The 22,588-nt window shown below is 43.1% G+C and overlaps 2 protein-coding genes across 3 annotated transcripts in view; both read left to right on the top strand.

The window, feature by feature from the left end:
• Window positions 1-10,746, top strand: part of HBS1L (HBS1 like translational GTPase) — a 214,779-nt gene extending 204,033 nt beyond the window's left edge. The window contains exon 18 of the mRNA XM_073627318.1: window positions 10,080-10,746. Within this exon, the coding sequence (XP_073483419.1) occupies window positions 10,080-10,091 (12 nt within the window). The 3' untranslated portion in view covers window positions 10,092-10,746. The remainder of the gene's footprint in view (window positions 1-10,079) is intronic.
• A 3,765-nt stretch (window positions 10,747-14,511) lies between these two features.
• ALDH8A1 (aldehyde dehydrogenase 8 family member A1) overlaps window positions 14,512-22,588 on the top strand; it is a 42,988-nt gene continuing 34,911 nt past the window's right edge. Inside the window, exon 1 of one of the 2 annotated variants that reach the window (XM_073627316.1) lies at window positions 14,512-14,715. In XM_073627316.1, coding sequence (XP_073483417.1) covers window positions 14,557-14,715 — 159 coding nt within the window. In that variant the 5' untranslated portion in view covers window positions 14,512-14,556. The remainder of the gene's footprint in view (window positions 14,716-22,588) is intronic. The other variant, XM_073627317.1, reaches the window with a different exon arrangement.

The following is a 22,588-nucleotide window of genomic DNA, read 5'->3' as shown; positions in this document are numbered from 1 at the left end:
TGAACCCATCTGTTCCAGCGACAAGCACAAGCCCAGCGGCTTCAGCCGCTGTTTCTGACCTCTTTGAATAGATTGATAGCAGCAGGAGCCATTTGCTCACGCTGCTGTCAATCAGATCCAGTGACACGGGAGTGGGGGCGGGGCAGAGTGCTGCTGTCTGTGTCAATGGACGCAGCAGTGGGACTCGGGAGCGAGCCTACACGGGTGCCCCCATGGAAAGCAGCTCTCTGCTGGGGCACGCGATGAAGGGGAGGAGCCAGGAGCGTCGTCGGGGCACCCCAGAAGAAACCCTTGCACAGAGCAGGTATGACATGTTTGTTATTCTTATTTTAAAAAATGTGAACCTTTACAATCACTTTAAATCTGTTGCTTTCATTAAATTAATACTAGATGATCGTTCCACGAAGGTCCTTGTTCAGGCACTACTTGTTTAGGGTGCCAACTTGCTTCTGTGTTATCGCCCTGTCACATGCATCCCTGGTGAAGACTACAAGTGGCCATGTGAACACACATTGTGCAGGCATGGTTCATTGTTGTCACTGTCAGGGTGACAGGCTGGAGCAAGAGCATGTAGAAAGCAAGTGGCTGAAAGGCACTAAAGGAGAATAGCAGCACTGAGAAAACAAAATGATCAATGTACATTTTATGAAAAAACATGACATGTTTGATACATTGATTTACTGAAACCGGAGAGTGAAAAATCTGGTGCAGCTCTGCATAGAAACTCAGCTTCCAGGTTTAATTCTCAAAGCTTAATTGAACAAGCTGATGTTAGAAGCCGATTGGCTACCATGCCATACCATACCATGTCATCCTGTTAGAGTTAAGTCTTTGATTTGTCATCTAATGATCTCCTGATCAGAGACATTTACTGGATGCACTGGCTGCTCGTGCCTTATTTCTACAGTGTCGTTTATAAATGGCACTACAGAAATAATCCTCCACGTTCCCATTATTTTTTTATTTAATTTTTTTTGTACAATACGGCAGTAGGGGGTGCTTAACAATGATATGTTGTGTATTACTGCTGTACATATTAAATTTTTAAAAATATTTTTCCAACAACTTTATTGGAAAAATATACAGATCCAAAAGCATGCTAGTCCACAAAAGCTGTAGTATATTTCTACTTCACCCACCATTTATTCTTAGTGGTTATAAAGCCTTAGGCTGGGTTCACACTAGTGCAAATTGGATGCGGCTCTTGCCGCTATTTCCCTTCTCACTGGGCAGATTGATAGTCAATCATATGCTGTAACGGGGGGGGGGGGTTTTGAGCCGCCCGGTCTGGGTCAATAGATGCAGACAGGGCGGCGCGCAAGCAAACACATATGAGTGCCCCATAGCAAACAGCTTGCTGGGGGCACTCGCCAAAGAGAAGGAGCCAGGAGCACCGGCGGGGAGCCCCAGAAGAGGAGGATCGCGGCTGTTCTGTGCAAAACCATTGCCCAGAAGCAGGTAAGTATCACATGCTTATTATTTTAATTAAAGGAAAAAAAAAAGGTTTAATGTCACTTTAAGGCCGAAGTCCAGCTTTCCTAAATCGTTTATTTGCACTAAGCTGGCCCAAACAAACTTTTTCCATTACTAAGTTAGTTGGCAGCTGTGAGTGCTGTATAATACTGTAGTAACATTAGCTACATACAGTGAGAGGAAAAAAGTATTTGATCCCCTGCTGTTTTGTATGTTTGCCCACTGACAGAGAAATAATCAGTCAAAAATTTTAATGGTAGGTTATTTTTTTTTTTAAACTCTTTTTTTATTGAAAAGGTAAAAGACAGTGACAATAATCAATGCACAAACAGTTTGCATAATTACAATTATACAGCATTCCCCTTTAAACCAATCCTGATATACATGTTTAAAGCGGTTGTATACCCCTGTAGGTGATTTTTTTTACCTACAGGAAAGCCTATAATAAGGCTTACCTGTAGGTAAAATTTAAAATCTCCTAAACCTGTACGAGGAGATATTCACCTTGCATGCAGCCGCTGACGTTAGCGGCGCATGCGCTCTGAAGGTCCGGGGGATGCTGCCAGAAAATCAGAACTCCCTGCCGGAAAGAGGACTCCCGCACACATGCGCGGGAGTGACGTCATTTCCACTTCGGCCACTCACAGCGCCGAAGCCGCAAACACGGAAGAAACACAGAGGAAAAAATGTCAGCTCCCTCAGCGGTGACCGGGAGGCAGTACGGGCGCTTCGTTCTAAGGTAAGTATTTCCTAATGAGCTGGTATGCGGTGCATACTAACTAGCTCATTATACCTTTGCCGTACAGTTTTTTTTTTTTTTTCTTATATTTCCAGGGCATACAGCCACTTTAATAACAGAGAAAAACAAAATTATTGATTACTACTACTTAATACCCCCAGTGATATTTTCATGCGTTGGTTCCAGTGAGATTGAAAGAACACTATGCATCCCAAACCTTTTTATACTTAGCTGGGCAACCTCTGTGTTCAAAAATACATTTTTCATAAGGCAATACCTGATTTTCTAACCAAAACCATGTACTTATAGATGGAGGGGTAGGCTGAATCCACTTAAGTGCCACTGCTTTACGAGCCATAGTGTTTTCATTAACATGGTCCTAGTATGTCTCGGCCACAGCTCTCGTCCAGAACCCCTAGCAAACATACCAGTGGGGTACATGGAACAGGAATTGACAAAACTGTAGTCAATATCTCCGTCACCTGCTGCCAGTACCTTGCTATGACTGGGCAAAGCCACATAACATTTGCGAAGTTCGTACGCGGGCAGGTACACCTAGTGCAGGTAGAGGTAGGTATACGATGCATTGCGGGCAATCGAACTGGGGACAGATATGACTGATGTAACATATAAAGGTGTATCAATTTATTAACAGCCAGAGATGCAGATAAATGGTATGAGTATGCTTCCTCCCAGTCATTGTCAGATAAATCAGGGAGTTGTTGTTGCCAGTTGCCAGTAAGTGCAAACCACCAGTGGGGCCCCGCCAGTTGTGGCAGATAACAAATTGAGATATAGAGTTGATATAAGTCCCTTATGCCGTGAACATACAGGTGGACTTTTCGATCGGACTGGTCCGACGGAACGAATCCGTCGGACAATCCGACCGTGTGTGGGCTTCATCGGACCTTCAGCGGACTTTTTCTGTCGAAAATAGATTTGGAACATGTTTCAAATCTTTCCGACGGACTTGAGTCCGGTCGAAAAATCAGTTTGTATGCTAGTCCGACGGACAAAAAAGGACGCAAGGGCAGTTACTGGCTATGAACTTCCTTATTTTAGTCCGGTCGTACGTCATCACGTTCAAACGAACTGACTTTCGAACGGACTTTAGTCCGTTCGTGCGTGTGCAAGTCAGGTCGTTCGTAAGTCCTTCGTAACTCCATTGAAAGTCCATCGGAAAGACCTTCGGATGTTTGATGCTCAAAAGTCCGCCTGTGTGTACATGGCATTAGGGCCCTGAGACCTCATCACCCTTATCAGTGGGTAATCAGAAAAGTCAGTGTCATGAGTGCCAAATTGAGTTTGGAGCACATGTCTAAGCTGAAGATACCCATAAAAGGCGGTTTGGGGCAGTTTATATTTTCTCTGTAAGCTGTCAAAAGAAGCCAATACATTGTCATCATAAATGTTATGTAGAGTAACCATCTCACTACGTTCTCCAAAAAAATAGTACATAAATTGCTTTAAACGAGGGAACATTGGGTTATGCCAGAGCGGGAGAGCCACACTAGTGCCCTTAAAATCTGAGATTCTCTTGGCCTCTCTCCACACCATACGAGCCAAAGTTAAGATTGGTATATGCCTTTCCCCCAGTGTGGTCAAAGGTCCCTCCAGTGCCACCAGCACGTGTTTGATTTTAAGTACATAGGCAAGATATGACTCAACCACTGCCGGTATCAACCAGTCAAGTGGCTTAGCTGCCCTGCCAAATAATAGTACTAGAGATTTGGCAATGCTATTCTGGCATCAACCTTGGGACGCTGTAGAATAGAAAATTAGAGTTTCTGCCTATTATTAGCCCAAATAAAGGAAATAAGTAACGTGTTCCGAGTTTTGAAAAATGCTTTAGGCACCGAGATGTCACATAAAAACACTTTGGCAAAAAAATCATCTTTACTAGATTAATTCTGCCAGCCATTGTGTCATTGCCACGGCCCATTTTCAATACCCTGGCTGAGGGAAGGAGGTTCTCACCCAAGATTTGACAGTACATGGCCCCGTGCATCGTGCATTTGATGCAGTGAAGTTGTCCTGTCCCCTTAGCAGAAAAATACCACCAAAGAATAATGTTTCCACCTCCATGTTTAACGGTGGGTATGGTGTTCTTGGGGTCATAGGCAGCATTCCTCCTCCTCCAAACATGGCGATTTGAGTTGATGCCAAAGAGCTCAATTTTAGTCTCATCTGACCACAACACTTTTATCCAGTTCTCCTCTGAATCATTCAGATATTCATTAGCAAACTTCAGACAGGCCTGTACATGTGCTTTCTTGAGCAGGGGGACCTTATGGGCGCTGCAGGATTTCAGTCCTTCACAGCGTAGTGTGTTACCAATTGTTTTCTTGGTGACTAGGGTCCCAGCTGCCTTGACATCATTGACAAGATTCTCCCATGCAGTTCTGGGCTGATTCCTCACCGTTCTCATGATCATTGAAACTCCACATGGTGAGATTTTGCATGGAGCCCCAGGCCCAGGGAGATTGACAGTTATTTTGTTTCTTCTATTTGTGAATAATTGCACCAACTGTTGTCATCCTCTCACCAGGATGCTTGGCGATCTTGTAGCCTAGTCCAGCCTTGTGTCCCTGACATCCTAGGACAACTCTTTGGTTTTGGCCATGGTGGAGCGATTGGAATCTGATTGCTTCTGTGGACAGGTGTCTTTTATACATGGAACAAGCTGAGATTAGGAGCACTCCCTTTAAGAGAGTGCTCCCAATCTCAGCTTGTTATCTGTATAGAAGACACCTGGGAGTCAGGTGGGGATCAAATCCTTTTTTCATTCATTAAAATGCAAATCAATTTATAACTTTTTTGAAATGCATTTTTATGGATATTTTTTTTGCTATTCTGTCTCTCACTGTTCAAATAAACCCAGCATTAAAATTATAGGCTGATCATTTCTTTGTCAGTGGGCAAACGTATAAAATGAGCAGGGGATGAAATACTTTTTTTTTCCCCCTCACTGTACAGTATGCAGTGATGTAATCTGCAGTAGTACAGGACACTTTGTGTGCTGCCAGAACAAATTGATTTGGCTTGAAGGCACAAGTTACATCATAACAACATTGCCATTTTGTTCGAAAAATCTAACTGGGGAGAGCAAAGCTGGAGTTTTTTTTACCTTTTTTTTTTTTTTTTATATATCAGGTATTTAATGCATAAATTCACCATTTTCTATTACCAGGACAGGAAGGGGGATTTCCCACTTGAACATGTAACACTAGCCATAGCCAGAATATTGTAAATAGGTTGTTGATGGAAAAAAAAAAAATACTTGATCTATCCTAGCAAACAGACATTAGCCACCTAACGACTGCCTGCCGCATTGTACTGCGGACGGGCGGCTGCTGTAGGCAAAGCGATGTACTGGTACATCGCTGCCTATCTCCAGGTTTAGGATGCATGTCTCCTGGCCGGCTCCTGTCAGCAAGTTCCAGGCCAATGATTCACAGCCAGGACATGCAGATTGGCTGTGTACATTCACAGCCGAGAGCTCTGTGTTGAAATTCAACACAGAGCTTTGTACACAGGAAGGGATCTGTCATTCTCAGCCTGCAAAGCAGGGATGAGAAATTGAGAGATCATTGGTAAAAAGCAGCACACATTACACATGTGTTGGGCACATATTTAACTTCTTGATCTCCATAGATGTTAACCCCTTCCCAGCCAGTGTCATTAGTACAGTGACAGTGTATATTTTTAGCACTGATCACTGTTATAATGGCACTGGTGATGTTAGTGGCAGTTAGTTCCCCCCAGCATCAGTTAGTGTCAGATTGTGCCCCGCAATATCCCAGTCCTGTTATAAGTCGTATGTATACCATAGTTTTTAGGTGCTATAACGTTCACGCAAACCAATCAATATATAATTATCGGTATTTTTTTTAATCAAAAACATGTAGCAGAATACATTTTGCCCAAACTTGAAGAGATTTGATGTTTTTAATTTTTTTTTATTGGATATGTTTTGTAGCTGAAATGAAAAAAAAAAAAAAAAAAAAAAAAAAATATATATATATATATATATATATATATATATATATATATATATACATACATACACACACACACACAGTGGGGACGGAAAGTATTCAGACCCCCTTAAATTCTTAAATTTTTCACTCTTTGTTATATTGCAGTCATTTGCTAAAATCATTTAAGTTAATTTTTTTCCTCATTAATGTACACACAGCACTCCATATTGACAGAAAAACACAGAGTTGTTGACATTTTTGCAGATTTATTAAAAAAGAAAAACTGAAATATCACATGGTCCTAAGTATTCAGACCCTTTGCTTTGACACTCATATATATAACTCAGGTGTGTCCATTTCTTCTGATCATCCTTGAGATGGTTCTACACCTTCATTTGAGTCCAGCTGTGTTTGATTATACTGATTGGACTTGATTAGGAAAGCCACACACCTGTCTATATAAGACCTTACAGCTCACAGTGCATGTCAGAGCAAATGAGAATCATGAGGTCAAAGGAACTGCCTGAAGAGCTCAGAGACAGAATTGTGGCAAGGCACAGATCTGGCCAAGGTTACAAAAAAAATTCTGCTGCACTTAAGGTTCCCAAGAGCACAGTGACCTCCATAATCCTTAAATGGAAGACATTTGGGATGACAAGACCCCTTCCTAGAGCTGGCCGTCTGGCCAAACTGAGCTATCGGGGGAGAAGAGCCTTGGTAAGAGAAGTAAAGAAGAACCCAAAGATCACCGTGGCTGAGCTCCAGAGATGCAGTCGGGAGATGGGAGAAAGTTGTAGAAAGGCAACCATCACTGCAGCCCTCCACCAGTTTGGGCTTTATGGCAGAGTGGCCCGACGGAAGCCTCTCCTCAGTGCAAGACACCTGAAGGACTCCAAGATGGTGAGAAATAAGATTCTCTGGTCTGATGAGACCAAGATAGAACTTTTTGGCCTTAATTCTAAGCGGTATGCGTGGAGAAAACCAGGCACTGCTCACTCATCACCTGTCCAATACAGTCCCAACAGTGAAGCGTGGTGTGGTGGGAGCATCATGCTGTGGGGGTGTTTTTCAGCTGCAGGGACAGATTCGGTTGCAATCGAGGGAAAGATGAATGCGGCCAAGTACAGGGATATCCTGGACGAAAACCTTCTCCAGAGTGCTCAGGACCTCAGACTGGCCCGAAGGTTTACCTTCCAACAAGACAATGATCCTAAGCACACAGCTAAAATAATGAAGGAGTGGCTTCACAACAACTCCGTGATTGTTCTTGAATGGCCCAGCCAGAGCCCTGACTTAAACCCAATTGAGCATCTCTGGAGAGACCTAAAAATGGCTGTCCAACGTTTACTATCCAACCTGACAGAACTGGAGAGGATCTGCAAGGAGGAATGGCAGAGGATCCCCAAATCCAGGTGTGAAAAACTTGTTGCATCTTTCCCAAAAAGACTCATGGCTGTATTAGATCAAAAGGGTGCTTCTACTAAATACTGAGCAAAGGGTCTGAATACTTAGGACCATGTGATATTTCAGTTTTTCTTTTTTAATCGATCTGCAAAAATGTCAACAATTCTGTGTTTTTCTGTCAATATGGGGTGCTGTGTGTACATTAATGAGGAAAAAAATGAACTTAAATGATTTTAGCAAATGCTGCAATATAACAAAGAGTGAAACATTTAAGAGGGTCTGAATACTTTCCGTCCCCACTGTGTGTGTGTGTGTATATATATATATATATATATATATATATATATATATATATATATATATTCGCAAAGAAAAATTAAAAACCCAGTGGTGATCAAATACCACCAAAAAAAGCTCTCTTTGTGTGGAAAAAAGATATAAATTTAGTTTGTGTACAGTGTTGCATGACCGCACAATTACCAGTTACACAGTGGCGAATAGGAAAAAAATTGCCTGGTCGTGAAGGGGGTAAAACCTTCTGGAGCTGAGGTGATTAAAAATGGCCTAAAATAGCAGAAATGGCAAACTTTCCCTCCCCATTAACGCCCATAATTGGGCACCCAGACTTCATACCAGGTCTCTCGTATAGATCCCTTTGGATCCAACCGGAACAGAGGCTGGTTAGAGCCTCCTCTTTTCTTGGCCCCTCAGAATGGGTTGATCTCACATGCCTATATCCTACCCTTAATTCCTCTATTTCGGGTAAGTGGAAGATTTCTCAACTTTCACACTTCATCCGGTCCATCCCCGATAATGGCTATTTTTGTAGAAAGCCAACGCCCTTTGAAGATCTGTGCCTGGGAGATGAACATATACGGAAATCTCTTTCTTATAACATCTTACTTGCACGCATATCTCAACATGACTCCCCATACTTGAGGAAATGGGAGAGAGATCTTAACATCACATTTACTGAGGATCAAAAGAACCACATTCTCTTTTTTGCACACAAGTCATCCTTGTATAGCAAATATCAAGAGATCACCTATAAGATCTTGACGCGATGGTACAGGACTCCATCTGTACTAGCGTCAATATTTCCAGGACATGTAGTCCATTGTGTTGGAGGTGTGGTAACCAAACTGGCACACTACTTCACATCTTCTGGGAATGCCCAGAGTTAACCCTTTTCTGGGGGCAGGTATTGCAGATCATTCACAAAATTACGGATGTCTCCCTTCTGATAACCCGGCAGCAGTACTCCTAAACCTAACCCCCATGTCTCGCAAGAGATATCACAAATCCTTACTGAAACACCTCCTGAATGCAGCCAGGGCGTGCGTCCCCAGTGTATGGAAGCAACAATCTCCACCGGTGGTGTCACAATGGTTTACTAGGGTGTGCGACATACAGCGGATGGAGCAACTCACAGCTGCCCTAGGGAAAGGGAGGAGGGACATAACACTCGTTGAACACACTGGAATCTGTTCCGATTTTCAGATGAATACAAGTCCTACTTTTGAATAACCTGTTCTAGGGGAAATTGAAGCATAGGGCCGTCAACCCTACCGGAACCCTCTGTCCCCGCCCCCCTCCCCACTTACCTACCCTCTGACACTCCTTTACTCTTTATCCTTATTTTCCTCTTAGACACCTCAGGTGTCATCTACTCTGTTTTCCTATAAAAAAGAAAATTCCTTGGGATTGCGCTAATCTTTTAGTATTGCCCCTGCGAAATCAGGACCGAGAGACACATTTTAGATGAGGATAGATGAGCTCCTGCCAAATAAGGAATGAATTACTGCCAAATAAGGAACCCCTATTTTAGGACTGAGAGTTCCCTCTACTGTTCAGGTTATATTATAGATTACAACTGCTGTGGAATCCTTAGACCCAGACTCCTGACATAATATAATGATGGTATGAAACCATACATTTTTTCTTACTAATCTAAGTGGACTTTTCGGAAGAGTTGTTTGTATAGCCTATCTCTGATCTTTGTAGGTTGACATGTGTGTTATTTTATTACTCTGTACAAACCGCATTCTGTTAAATAAAGCTTTTTAAAAAAAAAAAATGGCCTTAAGACACATCTGTATGAGGGACTCCTCTTCAGCAAAGCTATAATTTCTGTTCTAAAATAGGAATCACCTGCAAAACTGATGATGGGCTGTGATCTAAGAACCCCACTCACCAAATAAAAATTTTATAAATTTCGTTTGGGTGCAGCATTGCATGACCATGCAATCGGCAGTTAAAGTAGTGCAATGCTAAGTAGAAAAAGAATGGCCTGGTCATGAAGAGGATAAAATCTTCCATAGCTGAAATGGTTAATGATATAAACAAAACTTGGCTGCCAGGTGCCCTGTCTTGCTTTATTGAAATCCGTTCATGTGCTGCATAGTGAAAAATGATAACATCTACTGTATACTTGACATTTAAAGTCACCCTGTGGTTGACTGTTTCACTTTTATTTTTCTCAGATAAAAGATTGACACTACAGTCTCACAAAGGGGACTTCACCAACTAATCACATTTAGAGTGGAGAGTTCTCTAACTAAACTGCCCGGCTAAAGACATGAAGTGCAATTAAAGGACAAACCGTATACAAATCTAGAGGGAACCTCAGCGCGGGAGCTCACCTGTGGACTACTTCCCACCACCTCCATCTAACAGAACAAAGAACCAGGACCTCCGTCTGTGATTCATTCACATGGTTAAACCTGTGATAAAGTGCTCCTTATTGTGTCTCTACTGTCCTCAATCTCTCATGAACGCTGCAGCTTTTTTCATGCAAGATTAATTTATATTAATAACAATCTTTGACTTGGCATGATATTCTCTTCTGATCCTAGCAGACATGTTTACAGTTTCTTTCTGAAATGTCTGTAATTTTTTTCTTTCTTTCTGATAACTTAGGTTAATATATTTAGTTTATAAATATAAATTGCTTATATGAAGCAGAACAAAACAGAAGGACTTTTTATTTTACGTTTTTAGAGCATGGCCGAACATTAAGAAGATCTGAACCTCCCACGAGATGATTGTTTGCTGTGTGTATGTAGATTTGCTGTGAGGGATCTGCCAATTTTATTCAATGATAAAAATGGATCTAAAATAGAGAAATTAAAAGGCTTTGGTTTGAGCATACATGTATTGTTTCCTTGTCCTTTGTGTTTCAGCCATTTTATTATGCATCTGAATATTACTCGTTTGGCTAGCATTAAACTGAACTCTGATTATGCAATTATTTATTGATTAAAATCATCAAACATATTTAAAATGCACTTCGCATAAGTATTTGTAATAAAGGGTTAGAAGGGTTAAGGGGTTAAGTTCCTATGTTTAACCTTTCAGATATGTGGGTATCATACAATAATTTCAGTCAACTCAAGATTATAATAATAAAAGGAATTTACTTAGCTTGGTTTACCCTTTCACTGGTAGTCAGTGCCTGCAGGTGACCAAGTCCGTACGGACCTCATATCTCCCTCTCCTATAAGCTTATGGTCACTTCAATGACCATAACTTTATAACAGAATTGCAGACTCTGCTGAACGATTCTATAACCCTGATCAGCCGATTACAACCCGCTGATCAGAGTTATTAACCCCTAGTGTGACCGCTGCCTCCCTGTCCCCTGCCACTCCACCTCCCACCACTAACTTTCACTTAGAACTACTCCCCCCACTCTCCTCTCTTTTTCCCTTCACCCCCCTCTCCCCCCCCCCCGCTCCCCGCAGCCACCATCTTTAGCCAGCATACCTCTTCTGCCGCTCCCGCCAGCTTCAGGTGCTGCATGGGGCTTGGAGGAGATCCAGGTGCCCCCCCTCCAATACCTCTGATCACCCCCTATACTGCTCCTGCACCGCCGATCCATGGACGCTCCGAGTGGCATCTCTCCTTCCCTCCTGACGCCTGCAGTTTCTTCCTGCACAGATCTCCTATGATCTGTCAGGCTGGAGATCGCGGAGATCCTGACCCCCCGCTGTACAATGGATATAGGCAGCGATCCCTGCTATATCCACTGACAGCTGATCATTGTAACCGCAAGTGTTACAATGTATCAGACTGTCATTTTACGAATGAATGCAATCTCTATACAGATTCCATCCATTCATGTAAAATGCTACAGAGAAAGAGAGTATCTTCAGTCCCTTTCTCTGTCTCAAAAAAAGAGATATGGGTATCTGTTTAGACCTCTGATATCTCACCAAATAAAAAAAAAAAACTGTAAAAAAAAACAAAACAAAACACAAACATAGTAAGACCCCCAGGTCCACCCGCACTCACCCCCTCCACGGTGACAGTCGCCGCACTCCCCCCCCCTCCCCTCCCCCGGCTTCCTCAGCTTTTCCTCCCAGCCAACCCAATCCGTCCTGATTGGCCAGGAGGAGAAGCCGGAAGACAATAGCGAATATTAATTTGCTATTGTCACAAGTGGGTGGGTTCGGGGTGCATTGCTCTGTGCCCTGAGCCCAACCTTTTTCAAGCCAATTAGCGCCTCAGGCTCTAATCATGTGGCTTGAAAAAAAAAATCATACAAATGTCCCTGCGCCCCTAATGGACCAGCTGCTCCTGGTAAGATCCCTTTCACATGGAGTGGACTCTGTCAAACAGATCTGCCTGCTCAGCGGGGGATCTGTCTGCTGATCCCTGCTGAGCAGGCGGATGACAGGTCCGCGTCCGCTCCACTGTTGCAGAGCAGAAACGGACACAGCCCCGCTGTTCTCTATGGGGCGGTCGGATGGAAACGGACCGCCTGTCCATTTCCACATGTCCATTTACATCAGCCCCTCCATAGAGAACAATGGGAGGTCCGATTGGGCCTGCCTGAAAAACAGACAGGCACACCCGATTGGTCTGCTTGTGTGAAAGGGGCCTAAGACCTTGTTCACACAAGGCATACACAGCGTACCTTTACAGGGATGCACAGGTGGTCCATGCGTCTCTGTGCAGGCAGTCCCATTGATGTCATTTGTGATGTAGCACCTGCATAAACAGAGCTCCCAATTTTATATCCATGTAGGTCCGCATGCATGTCCCTGAGCTCACACTGTCTGCGTTCGGGGTCCTGTACCCACACCCACATAGATGTCAGATTGGGAACAGCAGCTTTGCCTGTGCAGCTGCTTCATCCCAATTAACATAAATGGGACTGCCTGTACGGGGATGCACGGAACACCTGTGCATCTCTGTGTGGGTAAACATGGCCCCCCATGGGTGTACACTTTAGTATGCCACATGTGAACGATGCTTTAGTAGCAATTTAGCAGAAATGTTATGTTGTGTTTATGTACACTATTAATGATTTTAGTGTATTTTTTACTGAAAATATTAATTAAACATTTGCGCAAATATCACGCTGCCTTAAAAATCGGTAGCACCTTCTTTTTATTCTACTGGCCATGTGCTTTCAGAAAATGTATGATTTGGGGGGGGGGGGGGGGGTCTTTTACAAATTCTGAAAGCTGTAAGTGAAAAATGAAAACCTCCAGATTTTTAGAGAAATTTTTTGGGTACGTTCAATTTTCACCATTTTGTAAAAATGTAAAATTTTTGTTATTTATTAACTCCATACAGGTTAAGCTTTTATATTTAGTAGGGTTTTATCAGGAATTTTGTAAAATTAGCTGTATTTTTATCTGCTAATAATGGTTTTAGTGTATTTTTTGCGAATATATTAGTTTGATAAACATGTGCGCAAATACAGCGGGGGTCTAAAAATTCAGTAGCGCCTTCTTTTTATTCTAGAAGTTATATGCTTTCAGAAAATGTATGGTTTTGGGGGTCTTTCACAAAAGCTGTAAGGGAAAAATGAAAACCTTCAGATTGTTAGAGAGCTTTGGATATTTACATTTTTGCGTACGTTCGATTTTCATCATTTTGCAAAAAGGCGCAATGTAAAAATTACAAATATTTGTTATTTATTAACTCAATGCAGGTTAAGCTTTTATATTTAGTAGGAATTTTGTAAAATTTGCTGTGTATTTATTTCAGTTAGCGTGTTCAATACTTTTTCCATGTCATTCCATTTTTTTTACACATAACTTAATTTCTGAACTTATCTTTTGGGGTTTCTTTGTATGTATGGATTACATGGGTTGTTACCAACATGTGGTGAAAAATTCATGTCAATAGCACCTTTAGAAACATATTTACAAATGGTGATGTGTTCAATACTTATTTTACCATATATATAGTACACATATTGCCTTTTATATGGATGTTTAGATCACTGTGGTCTACAGAGGGAGATTTCAAAGTCTGGCCCTATACATTTTAGGTAGCTGATTTAGTGCCTGTTCACACCACAAAATTGTCCTCCAGATCTGTTCTGGATGTTTTTCGGCATGCTCTTTTTTGATGTGTTTCTGGATTCATTCCACATGCTTCTTTTTGCTGTGTTTTTTTTCACTGTACTGGGGTCCACAGCATTTTTGATGCATTTTTTATGCTTTTTACTGTATTCCAGTACAGTTTGGCCAGGAAAAAAAAGCAGCATGTTCTTTTTTTTTTTCTCTGGAATAGAAAAGCACTAGAATGCACTGCACTGGTGTGAATGATGCCATTGAAACCCATATACCTACTTTCCATGCGTTTTTGTTGCAGAAAAAAAAGCAGAGCACTGCATGTGGTGTGGATGGGCCCTTAGCGTTTTCAAAGAGTTATTGAGGAATGGATCTGCATTTGGTTTTTTTTGTTTTGTTTTTTTTTGTTTTTGTTTTTTTTTAACATTGTGGTTATTATAGTTTATAAAAATACCCTATAGTCAGCTTATTTTTTTATTTTTTTTTATTTTAAGCATGACCCTTATTGACATTTACAAATCTTTCTTTTTTTTTTTTCATGTGCAGACAAATACTTGGTCAAAGTTATTTATTTGCTCAATGGGGAGGAGTAAATAGACGTGCGGTCCAAACTCCAATATAGCCTGCTTGTTTTTAAAACTTGGCTACTATGCTGCTCTTTCCTGCTAAAATGGAAAAACAAAGCACTATTTTAGAGCTGCAGAATTACATTGGAGGAAAATTTGTCCCTAGCAGATCCTACATCAATTCTTTTGATCCTTCTACAGGAAATATCTTCTGTAGAGTACCTGATAGTGACAATGAAGAGGTGAGATCTGGGATCTTTTTGTGTGTGTTTGTCTAAAAGTGACTATACCCTTCATATAGGAACAATTTGATATATGTTACCAAAGTCCTTTTCTTTTTGCTGTATTTTTAGTTAGGTTAGTTTTACAGGACAGAAGAACAAAAATAAAATTTTTAAATATTCCTCTATGCTGGCCCCTTGCCTTATTCTGGACTGTGCCCTTTATCAAGTAGCAGGAGTATTTTCTGACCAGGTCAGGTTAAATAAAGTTTGGTTGCTAGTGCCTATTGAACTTATTAATAAGAATTATTTATTAGGTTGGAGTTCCTGTTAAGAATCTTACATATTTTTTAGTATGATTTTTATAATTTACACATAAGAATGCTGAAATAACTCCTGTGTCCCTAATGTATAGCACTTGTTAAATGTATGCCTCTAAAAATAGTGTCAACAGCAACTGTTCATTATATCCACTTCAAGAAAAATATAAATACAGATGTACTTTTCAATTATTTGGTTTTGTATATCTCATAAACTGCATTGTAAATATAGTTGCAAACTATTAATAGTCAGGTTAGACCCAAAAGTATCTCGTGTATAAAAAACAAAAAGCTAAAATCTAGAGGTTGACCCAAGCAACTAGATTTCTCATCTATTTTGGTTATGCATGGAAACATGTAACATCTCCACTTTGTTTCTGCCATTTTCATACACACATACCCATTATCCTGAGTCTGCTTTAAATTAGTTTAAAAGGGGGATACAGGGATCATGGGACACACTGGGGTTTATTTACTAAAACTGAACAGTGCAAAATCTGGTGCAGCTCTGTATAGAAACCAATCAACGTCCAGTTTTTTTTTTTTTTCAAAGCTTAATTGAACAAGCTGACGTTACAAGCCGATTCACTACCATGCACAACTGCACCAGATTGTGCCCTCCAGTTTTAGTAAATCAATTCCACAAAGTCTTAAACCTTGGGGTTATACTGCCACCTACATGAGGATTGGACACTGACAACTGACAACAAAAAACACTGTAGGCTAGCCCAGGGTATAACCTTACTTCCACCAGCATGACACCTGTGTGCAAAGAACCATATGAAAATTCAATATGTTCCTGCTTCCCGCATACATAGCTTTGGTCACGTATGGCTACATGACCCTCTGGTCATCGACCCTTACTTGCTACTAGCTGTCCAGGTATTTCTGGGTACATGAGGTCATGCCCCTTACTCTGAGTATGTGTGCTGCCTATCTACGCTGCTGCAACATGTCTAATTCTACTTCCTGCTGTACCGGGTCGCTCACTTTCTGCTAACAGTTGGAAGTCTGCTCGCACCTTTCCTCTGATTCTAATTTGCTCAAATCCTTGACTGACAAGCTTTCCCCTAGGGTGTAATATTCCACTGCTAGCACTCCCTGTCCTTTGCTTCCATGGACCAAGTAGTCCCTTGTGTGTCCACAAAGTCTTGTCCTCTGGTGGTAGTAACCACTTTGTGGGGTTCTGTAGGTCTGCTGGGTCAGATTCTGTTGAATACAATTCAAATACTGTTGTGTCTTCACAACTAAGAACGATTGGGAGTCCTTCCTGCGTCAGGAAAATTAGCCTTGTTTCTCCTGCACTGGAAAATACTCTGAGCATTGGCTTCACGCACAACAATCTTTATTAGGGGCAATTCATTGGACACTAGTTCCTTCTGGTAGTCTCTCATTACAGGGTAGAGATTCACACTTCTACGTACTCCACAGTAGGCTAAGCCCTTTTGAGGAGGATTATGGGCCTCCCCAGATGATCATTAGGCAGAGCACACTAGCCTTCTGTGGTAGATACCCTCAAAGAGACATGGAGAACCCTTTACTGAAGTCAGTGGATTAGTCCAACTAGGGTTAGGTCCATTTCCCTTCAAAGATTCAGAGCCCATTGAGGATGGGCCTCAGGTTTTTTGACTTTCAACCAGGCATAGGCTCTTGGCGGTAGAGATAAATCTCCTGTTTTCTCCATGGATGCGGGCACTTCGTTGGGATCTGTGGTTATATATACTAGGGAAAGGCAGCATTGCTCTTCATCAGGGTTCCTCTGGGGTTGCTCCAGAGGTATGTTTCGTGTTCCAAAATAGTAAAAAAAAATCTATATTTTTTTTTATTGACTCTTTTTTTATGCCATTACTATGCACCGCCAGCAAAAAAACCTGCAAAATAAATTCCCCTACTCCCGACGATTACAGCAATGTGTGTGATTTTTTTCTTTGTACCCATAGTAGGACAAAAAACAATTAATACGTATTGTGACAATAACGCACTGACTAAATATAAAACCTTTTTTTCTTACCTAAAACACACTGGGGCTGATTTACTAAAACTGGAGCGTGCAAAATATGGTGCAGCTCTGCATAGAAGCCAATCAGCTTCCAGGTTTTTTTTTTTTAACCGAAGCTTAATCAAACAAACTGAAGTTAAAAGCGGATTGGCTGCAATGCACAGCTGCACTGACACACTGCCACTAACTGCCATTAACTAATGGTTACACTGACACTAAAGCCTCATTCACACTGAATGTTTTTAGACGTTTTTCAGCTGCTGTTTTTGGCTTCAAACGTTTTATTCTACAGTCAATAAAAGCTCCAGCATGGTATCCTATGTGTCCATGCACACATAGGCTGTTATCAACTGTTTTTGGCTGGGCATTTTTTGGCTGTAAAAAAAAAAACCCCCAAAACTAGTGGGTTCTGAGAGGAGTTTTTTTGTGAAAACGCTTTAACGTAAAAAAAAAGCCTATAAACGCTCAAAAACATGGCTCACCAGCGTTTTCTAATGTTTTTGATCCATTGGGAAAAAAAAAAAAAAACGCTAATGCAAAAAAAGCGCTATTGCAAAAACATTGAAAAAGTCACTGCAAAGCTACTGGCGTTTTTAGAACATTATTATAATGTCCAGTGTGCATGAGGCCTAACTGATAATATTGCTACTAACACTGACACCTACACTTTAAGCTAGATAAAGCACTGAACTAGTTAGGCCCCTTTCAGATGGGGCAGACTCCGGCAAGGGGATCTGCCTGCTCAGTGGGGATCTCTCCGGACTGCCTGTCTGTTTCCATCCAACTGTCATCCGATCCAATCTGCTGGACGGATGGGGAACGGATCAGATGCCAATGGTCTAATCTTCTGATCCATGTCTGTTTTTCAGGCGTGCAAGGGGTCTTAATCTATTTTTTCTTTTTTTTGTACAGGCTTCTCCTTCGAGAGGAGGATTAGATGCAATGGGGTTGATTTACTAAAGGCAAATCCATTCTGCACTACAAGTGCACTTGGAAGTGCAGTCACTGTAGATCTGTGGAGTAGATCTGAAATGAGGGAAAGCTCTGCTGATTTTATCATCCAATCATGTGCAAGCTAAAATGCTGTTTTTTATTTTCCTTGCATGTCCCCCTAGGATCTACAGTGACTGCACTTCCAAGTGCACCTGTAGTGCAGGGTGGATTTGCCTTTAGTAAATAAACCCCAATGTATCATTTCCTCCTCACAGAGGAAAGCTAATACAGGGAAGGGTTACAAAGTGAGTGATCACTGTGATAGCCAATCAGAGGCTATCACAGCAATTGTGTGATTGGGATCTGGTTCCTCTGGGTCCCATTTGTTAGTAGAGACTGTCACTGATAACCTGGTCTTAGTTCTGGGAGAACGAGATTACCCGCACTCCCACTACAAACACAAGAACACATACATTTGAGGTTTAAGTCTAGGTTCACATCTATCCATACTAATTTCTTCAATCCATACCAGGCCCTTCAGATCTAACTGCCCGCTCCTCTGTCTGACGTCACCCGGGTGGCCCCGCCCCTTACCTACCTAGCAGCCTTAGCAACCAGCTATATACAGTGTTTTTATAGGGAAAAACGCAACATGCGTTTTTGGTGCGACTCCATTGAAGTCTATTACACGCAAAATGCAATCTGCTGTGGGAAAAAAGTCCCCAACCCTTTTCAAAAAATGCAGCACTGCAAAACTCACAGATGTGAACTACATGCATAGGAAAATCATGTTAAATGGATTGTAGTGCATTTCTGCAAGGTGAAAAATGCACCAAAAAGTGCATAGGTGTGAACGTACGGTAAAGTCCACCTCCTGGACAACATACAGTATCTCACAAAAGTGAGTACACCCCTCACATTTAGATATTTTACTATATCTTTTCATGTGACAACACTGAAGAAATGACACTTTGCTACAATGTAAAGTGGTGAGTGTAAAGCAGGGGTAGGCAACCTTTTGAGCACAGTGTGCTGAAAAATGTTTTCAAAGAAATTGAGCGTGCCAATTTTTTTACAAAAAAATGTCAACTTCACACTCTCAATCACGAAAATCATTTTTTATAAAGTAAATGCTGTAAACAATTTTAGTAGTGAGAAATTAACATCCTGCACTCTCACACCTCAGATCAGCCCAAATTCCTGCACCTTCACACCTCAGATCAGCCCCAATTCCTGCGCCTTCACACCTCAGATCACTGTCCCCTCTGCAAATCTGTTTCACCACTGTACCCCCCTGCTCATCTGCCCCACCACTGTAACCCACTGCACATCTGCCCCACCACTGTAACCCACTGCACATCTGCCCCACCACTGTAACCCACTGCATATCTGCCCCACCACTGTACTACCCTGCACATCTGCCCCACCGCTGTAACCCCCTGTACATCTGCCACACCACTGTACCACCCTGCTCTTCTGTCCCACCACTGTAACCCCCTGCACATCTGCCCCACCACTGTACTACCCTGCTCTTCTGTCCCACCACTGTAACCCCCTGTACATCTGCCCCACCACTGTACCACCCAGCTCTTCTGTCCCACCACTGTAACCCCCTGCTCATCTGCCCCACCAATGTTCCCCCTTTCTCATCTGTCCTACCACTGTACCTCCATGCACATCTGCTCCACCACTGAACCATCTTCTCAGCTGTCCTAACACTGAACTTATCTGCTCATTTTCCCCACCACTGTAAACCCCTCTCTCATCTGCCCCAGGACTGCACCTCCTGCACATCTATCCCACCTCTGTTGCCCCTGCTCTTCTGCCCCACCACTGTAACCCCTGCTCATGTGTTCCACCAATGTACCTTCTTTCTCCTCTGCACATCTGTCCCACCAATGTACCTCCGTTCTACTCTGCACATCTGTCCCACTAATGTACCTCCTTTCTACTCTGCCCCAACACTGAACCCCCCGCTCGTCTGTCCCACCACTGTAACCCCCTGCTCATCTGCACCATCACTGTACCCCCTTGCTTTTCAGTACCACAGCTGAACCCCCTTCTCCTCCCTCTCTCCACTGTACCTCCTGCACATCTGTCGCACCACTGTAACCCCTCTGCTCATCTGCTCTATCACTGTACCCCCCCCTGCGCATTTCTGTCCCACCACTGGAACCCCTTCTCATCCCTCCCTCCACTGTACCTCCTGCACATCTGCCCCACCACTGTACCCCCCCCCCCGCTCATCTGCCCCATCAATTTACCCCTTTTATCATCTGCCTCACCACTGTACCTCCCTGCACATCTGCTCCACCGCTATATCTCTATGCTCTTCTGTCTCACTACTGAATCACCTTCTCATCTGTCCTAACACTGAACCCATCTGCTGATCTGCTGCACCACTGTAACCTGCTTTCTCATCTGCCCCAGCAATGTACCCCTTGCACATCTGTCTCACCTCTCTATCCCCATGCTCTTCTGCCATACCTCTGTTCCCCCTGTTCTCCGGCCCCACCACTGTTACCCCCTGCTCATCTGCCCCACTGCTCTACCCCCTACTTTTCTGCCCCACTGCTCTACCCCCTGCTTTTCTTCCACAACACTGAACCCCCCTGTTCATCTGGCCCATCACTCTATGCCCCTGCTCATCTGTCCCACCGCTGAACCCCCTTCTCATCTCTTCCACCACTGTACCTCCCTGCACATCTGCCCCACCGCTGTACCCTCCTGCTCTTCTGTTCCGCCTCTGAACCCCTCCTGCTCATTTTCCCCACCGCTGTACCCTCCTTCTCATCTGCTCTACCACTGTACCCTCTTTTCATCTATGATATGCGTGACATGCAGAGTGGTGAAAGGAAGCAGAGATGAGCCACATCTACCTCTCCTGGCACACTCATCCCGCTGATCCACCTCTCACATACAGCCCACGTGCTTGTATGTGATGTATGAGATGTCACATACAAGCATCTGGAATGGATGCACAGTGATGAGCTCAGGCCAGGGGTATTTTCTGAAAGCGGTGGGCCTGTGTGCAGTATCATAAGCTGGGCCCCTGCAGCTGAGAAAAAGTGGTTGGGTGTTATTTTGATTGTGCTGAATACTGGCTTAAAGGGACACAGAGTGCAGGGTTCAGTAGTAAGTGACACAAAGGTTCAGGAATAATTTCAACAAAGTTTCCAGAAGCTCAACAGTAATTCCACAAACTATCACCTGATTGTGGTTTTCTCAATCACAGTGAAATCCCTTCTTTCTGAGATTGGTAGTGGCAACCAAGCGAGTCATCTTCCTCCAGATGGTGGATGGGGCTAGCAGGACTGTGATTGGCTTTAGCAGTGGCCAATGACAGTCCTCCTCCTCCTCCTCCTCCTGGAAAAAGGGATCCCCCCCCCAGCAGAACTGCACCCAATCTCTTCCCCATCACAAAAGCTGACGATCGCAGCTACAGCAAAGTTAGGAAACCAAACAATGTTTCCCATCTTTTGCAATGTGTGGGGGCACAGTGCCTCCCCCTCAGTGCAGGTGCGGTGTGGGGAACTCTGAAAGTGGAATGCTTTAGTGTCTCACTGACACTTCCCTGCGCTGCTCTGCTGATGGGGAGGGAGGCGAGTACCGACAAAATAGGCTTTGCGTGCCAGGGGTTGCCTACCCCTGACGTACAGCTTGTATAACAGTGTAAATTTGCTGTCCTTTCAAAATGACTCAACACACAGTCATTCATTTCTAAATCACTGGAAACAAAAAGTGAGTATACCCCTCAATTAGCCATTTTCCCTCCCCGGTTTCATGTGACTCATTAGTGTTACAAGGTTTCAGGTGTGAATGGGAGCAGGTGTGTTAAATTTGGCGTTATCGCTCTCACTCTCATACTGGTCACTGGAAGTTCAACATGGCACCTCATGGCAAAGAACTCTCTGAGAATCTGAAAAAAATAAATTGTTGCTCTACATAAAGATGGCCTAGGCTATAAGAAGATTGCCAAGACCCTGACCCTGACCCTGACCCTGACACTGAGTTGTAGCACAGTGGCCAAGACCATACAGCGGTTTACTAGGACAGGTTCCACTTAGAACAGGCCTCGCCATGGTCGACCTAAGAAGTTGCATGGATGTGCTGAGCATCATATCCAGAGGTTGTCTTTGGGAAATAGACGTATGAGTGCTGCCAGCATTGCTGCAGAGGTTGAAGGGGTGGGGGGTCAGCCTGTCAGTGCTCAGATCATACGCCACACACTGCATCAAATTGGTCTGCATGGCTGTGGTCCCAGAATAAAGCCTCTTCTAAAGATGATGCACAAGAAAACCCACAAATAGTTTGCTGAAAACAAGCAGACTGAGGACATGGATTACTGGAACCATGTCCTGTGGTCTGATGAGACCAAGATAAACTTATTTGGTTCAGATCGTGTCAAGAGTGTGTGGCAGCAACCAGGGGAGGAGTACAAAGACAAGTGTGTCTTGCCTACAGTCAAGCATAGTGGTGGGAGTGTCATGGTCTGAGGCTGCATGAGTGATGCCGGCACTGGGGAGCTCCAGTTCATTGAGGGAACCATGAATGACAACATGTATTGTGACATAATAAAGCAGAGCATGATCCCCTCCCTTCAGAGACTGGGCCACAGGGCAGTATTCCAACATAATGACCC

Source organism: Aquarana catesbeiana, linkage group LG04 (genome assembly GCF_042186555.1).
Source record: "Aquarana catesbeiana isolate 2022-GZ linkage group LG04, ASM4218655v1, whole genome shotgun sequence".
Taxonomy (NCBI): domain Eukaryota; kingdom Metazoa; phylum Chordata; class Amphibia; order Anura; family Ranidae; genus Aquarana; species Aquarana catesbeiana.
The sequence above is the reverse complement of the archived record's forward strand: the minus strand, read 5'-3'. Positions and strand labels throughout refer to the sequence as shown.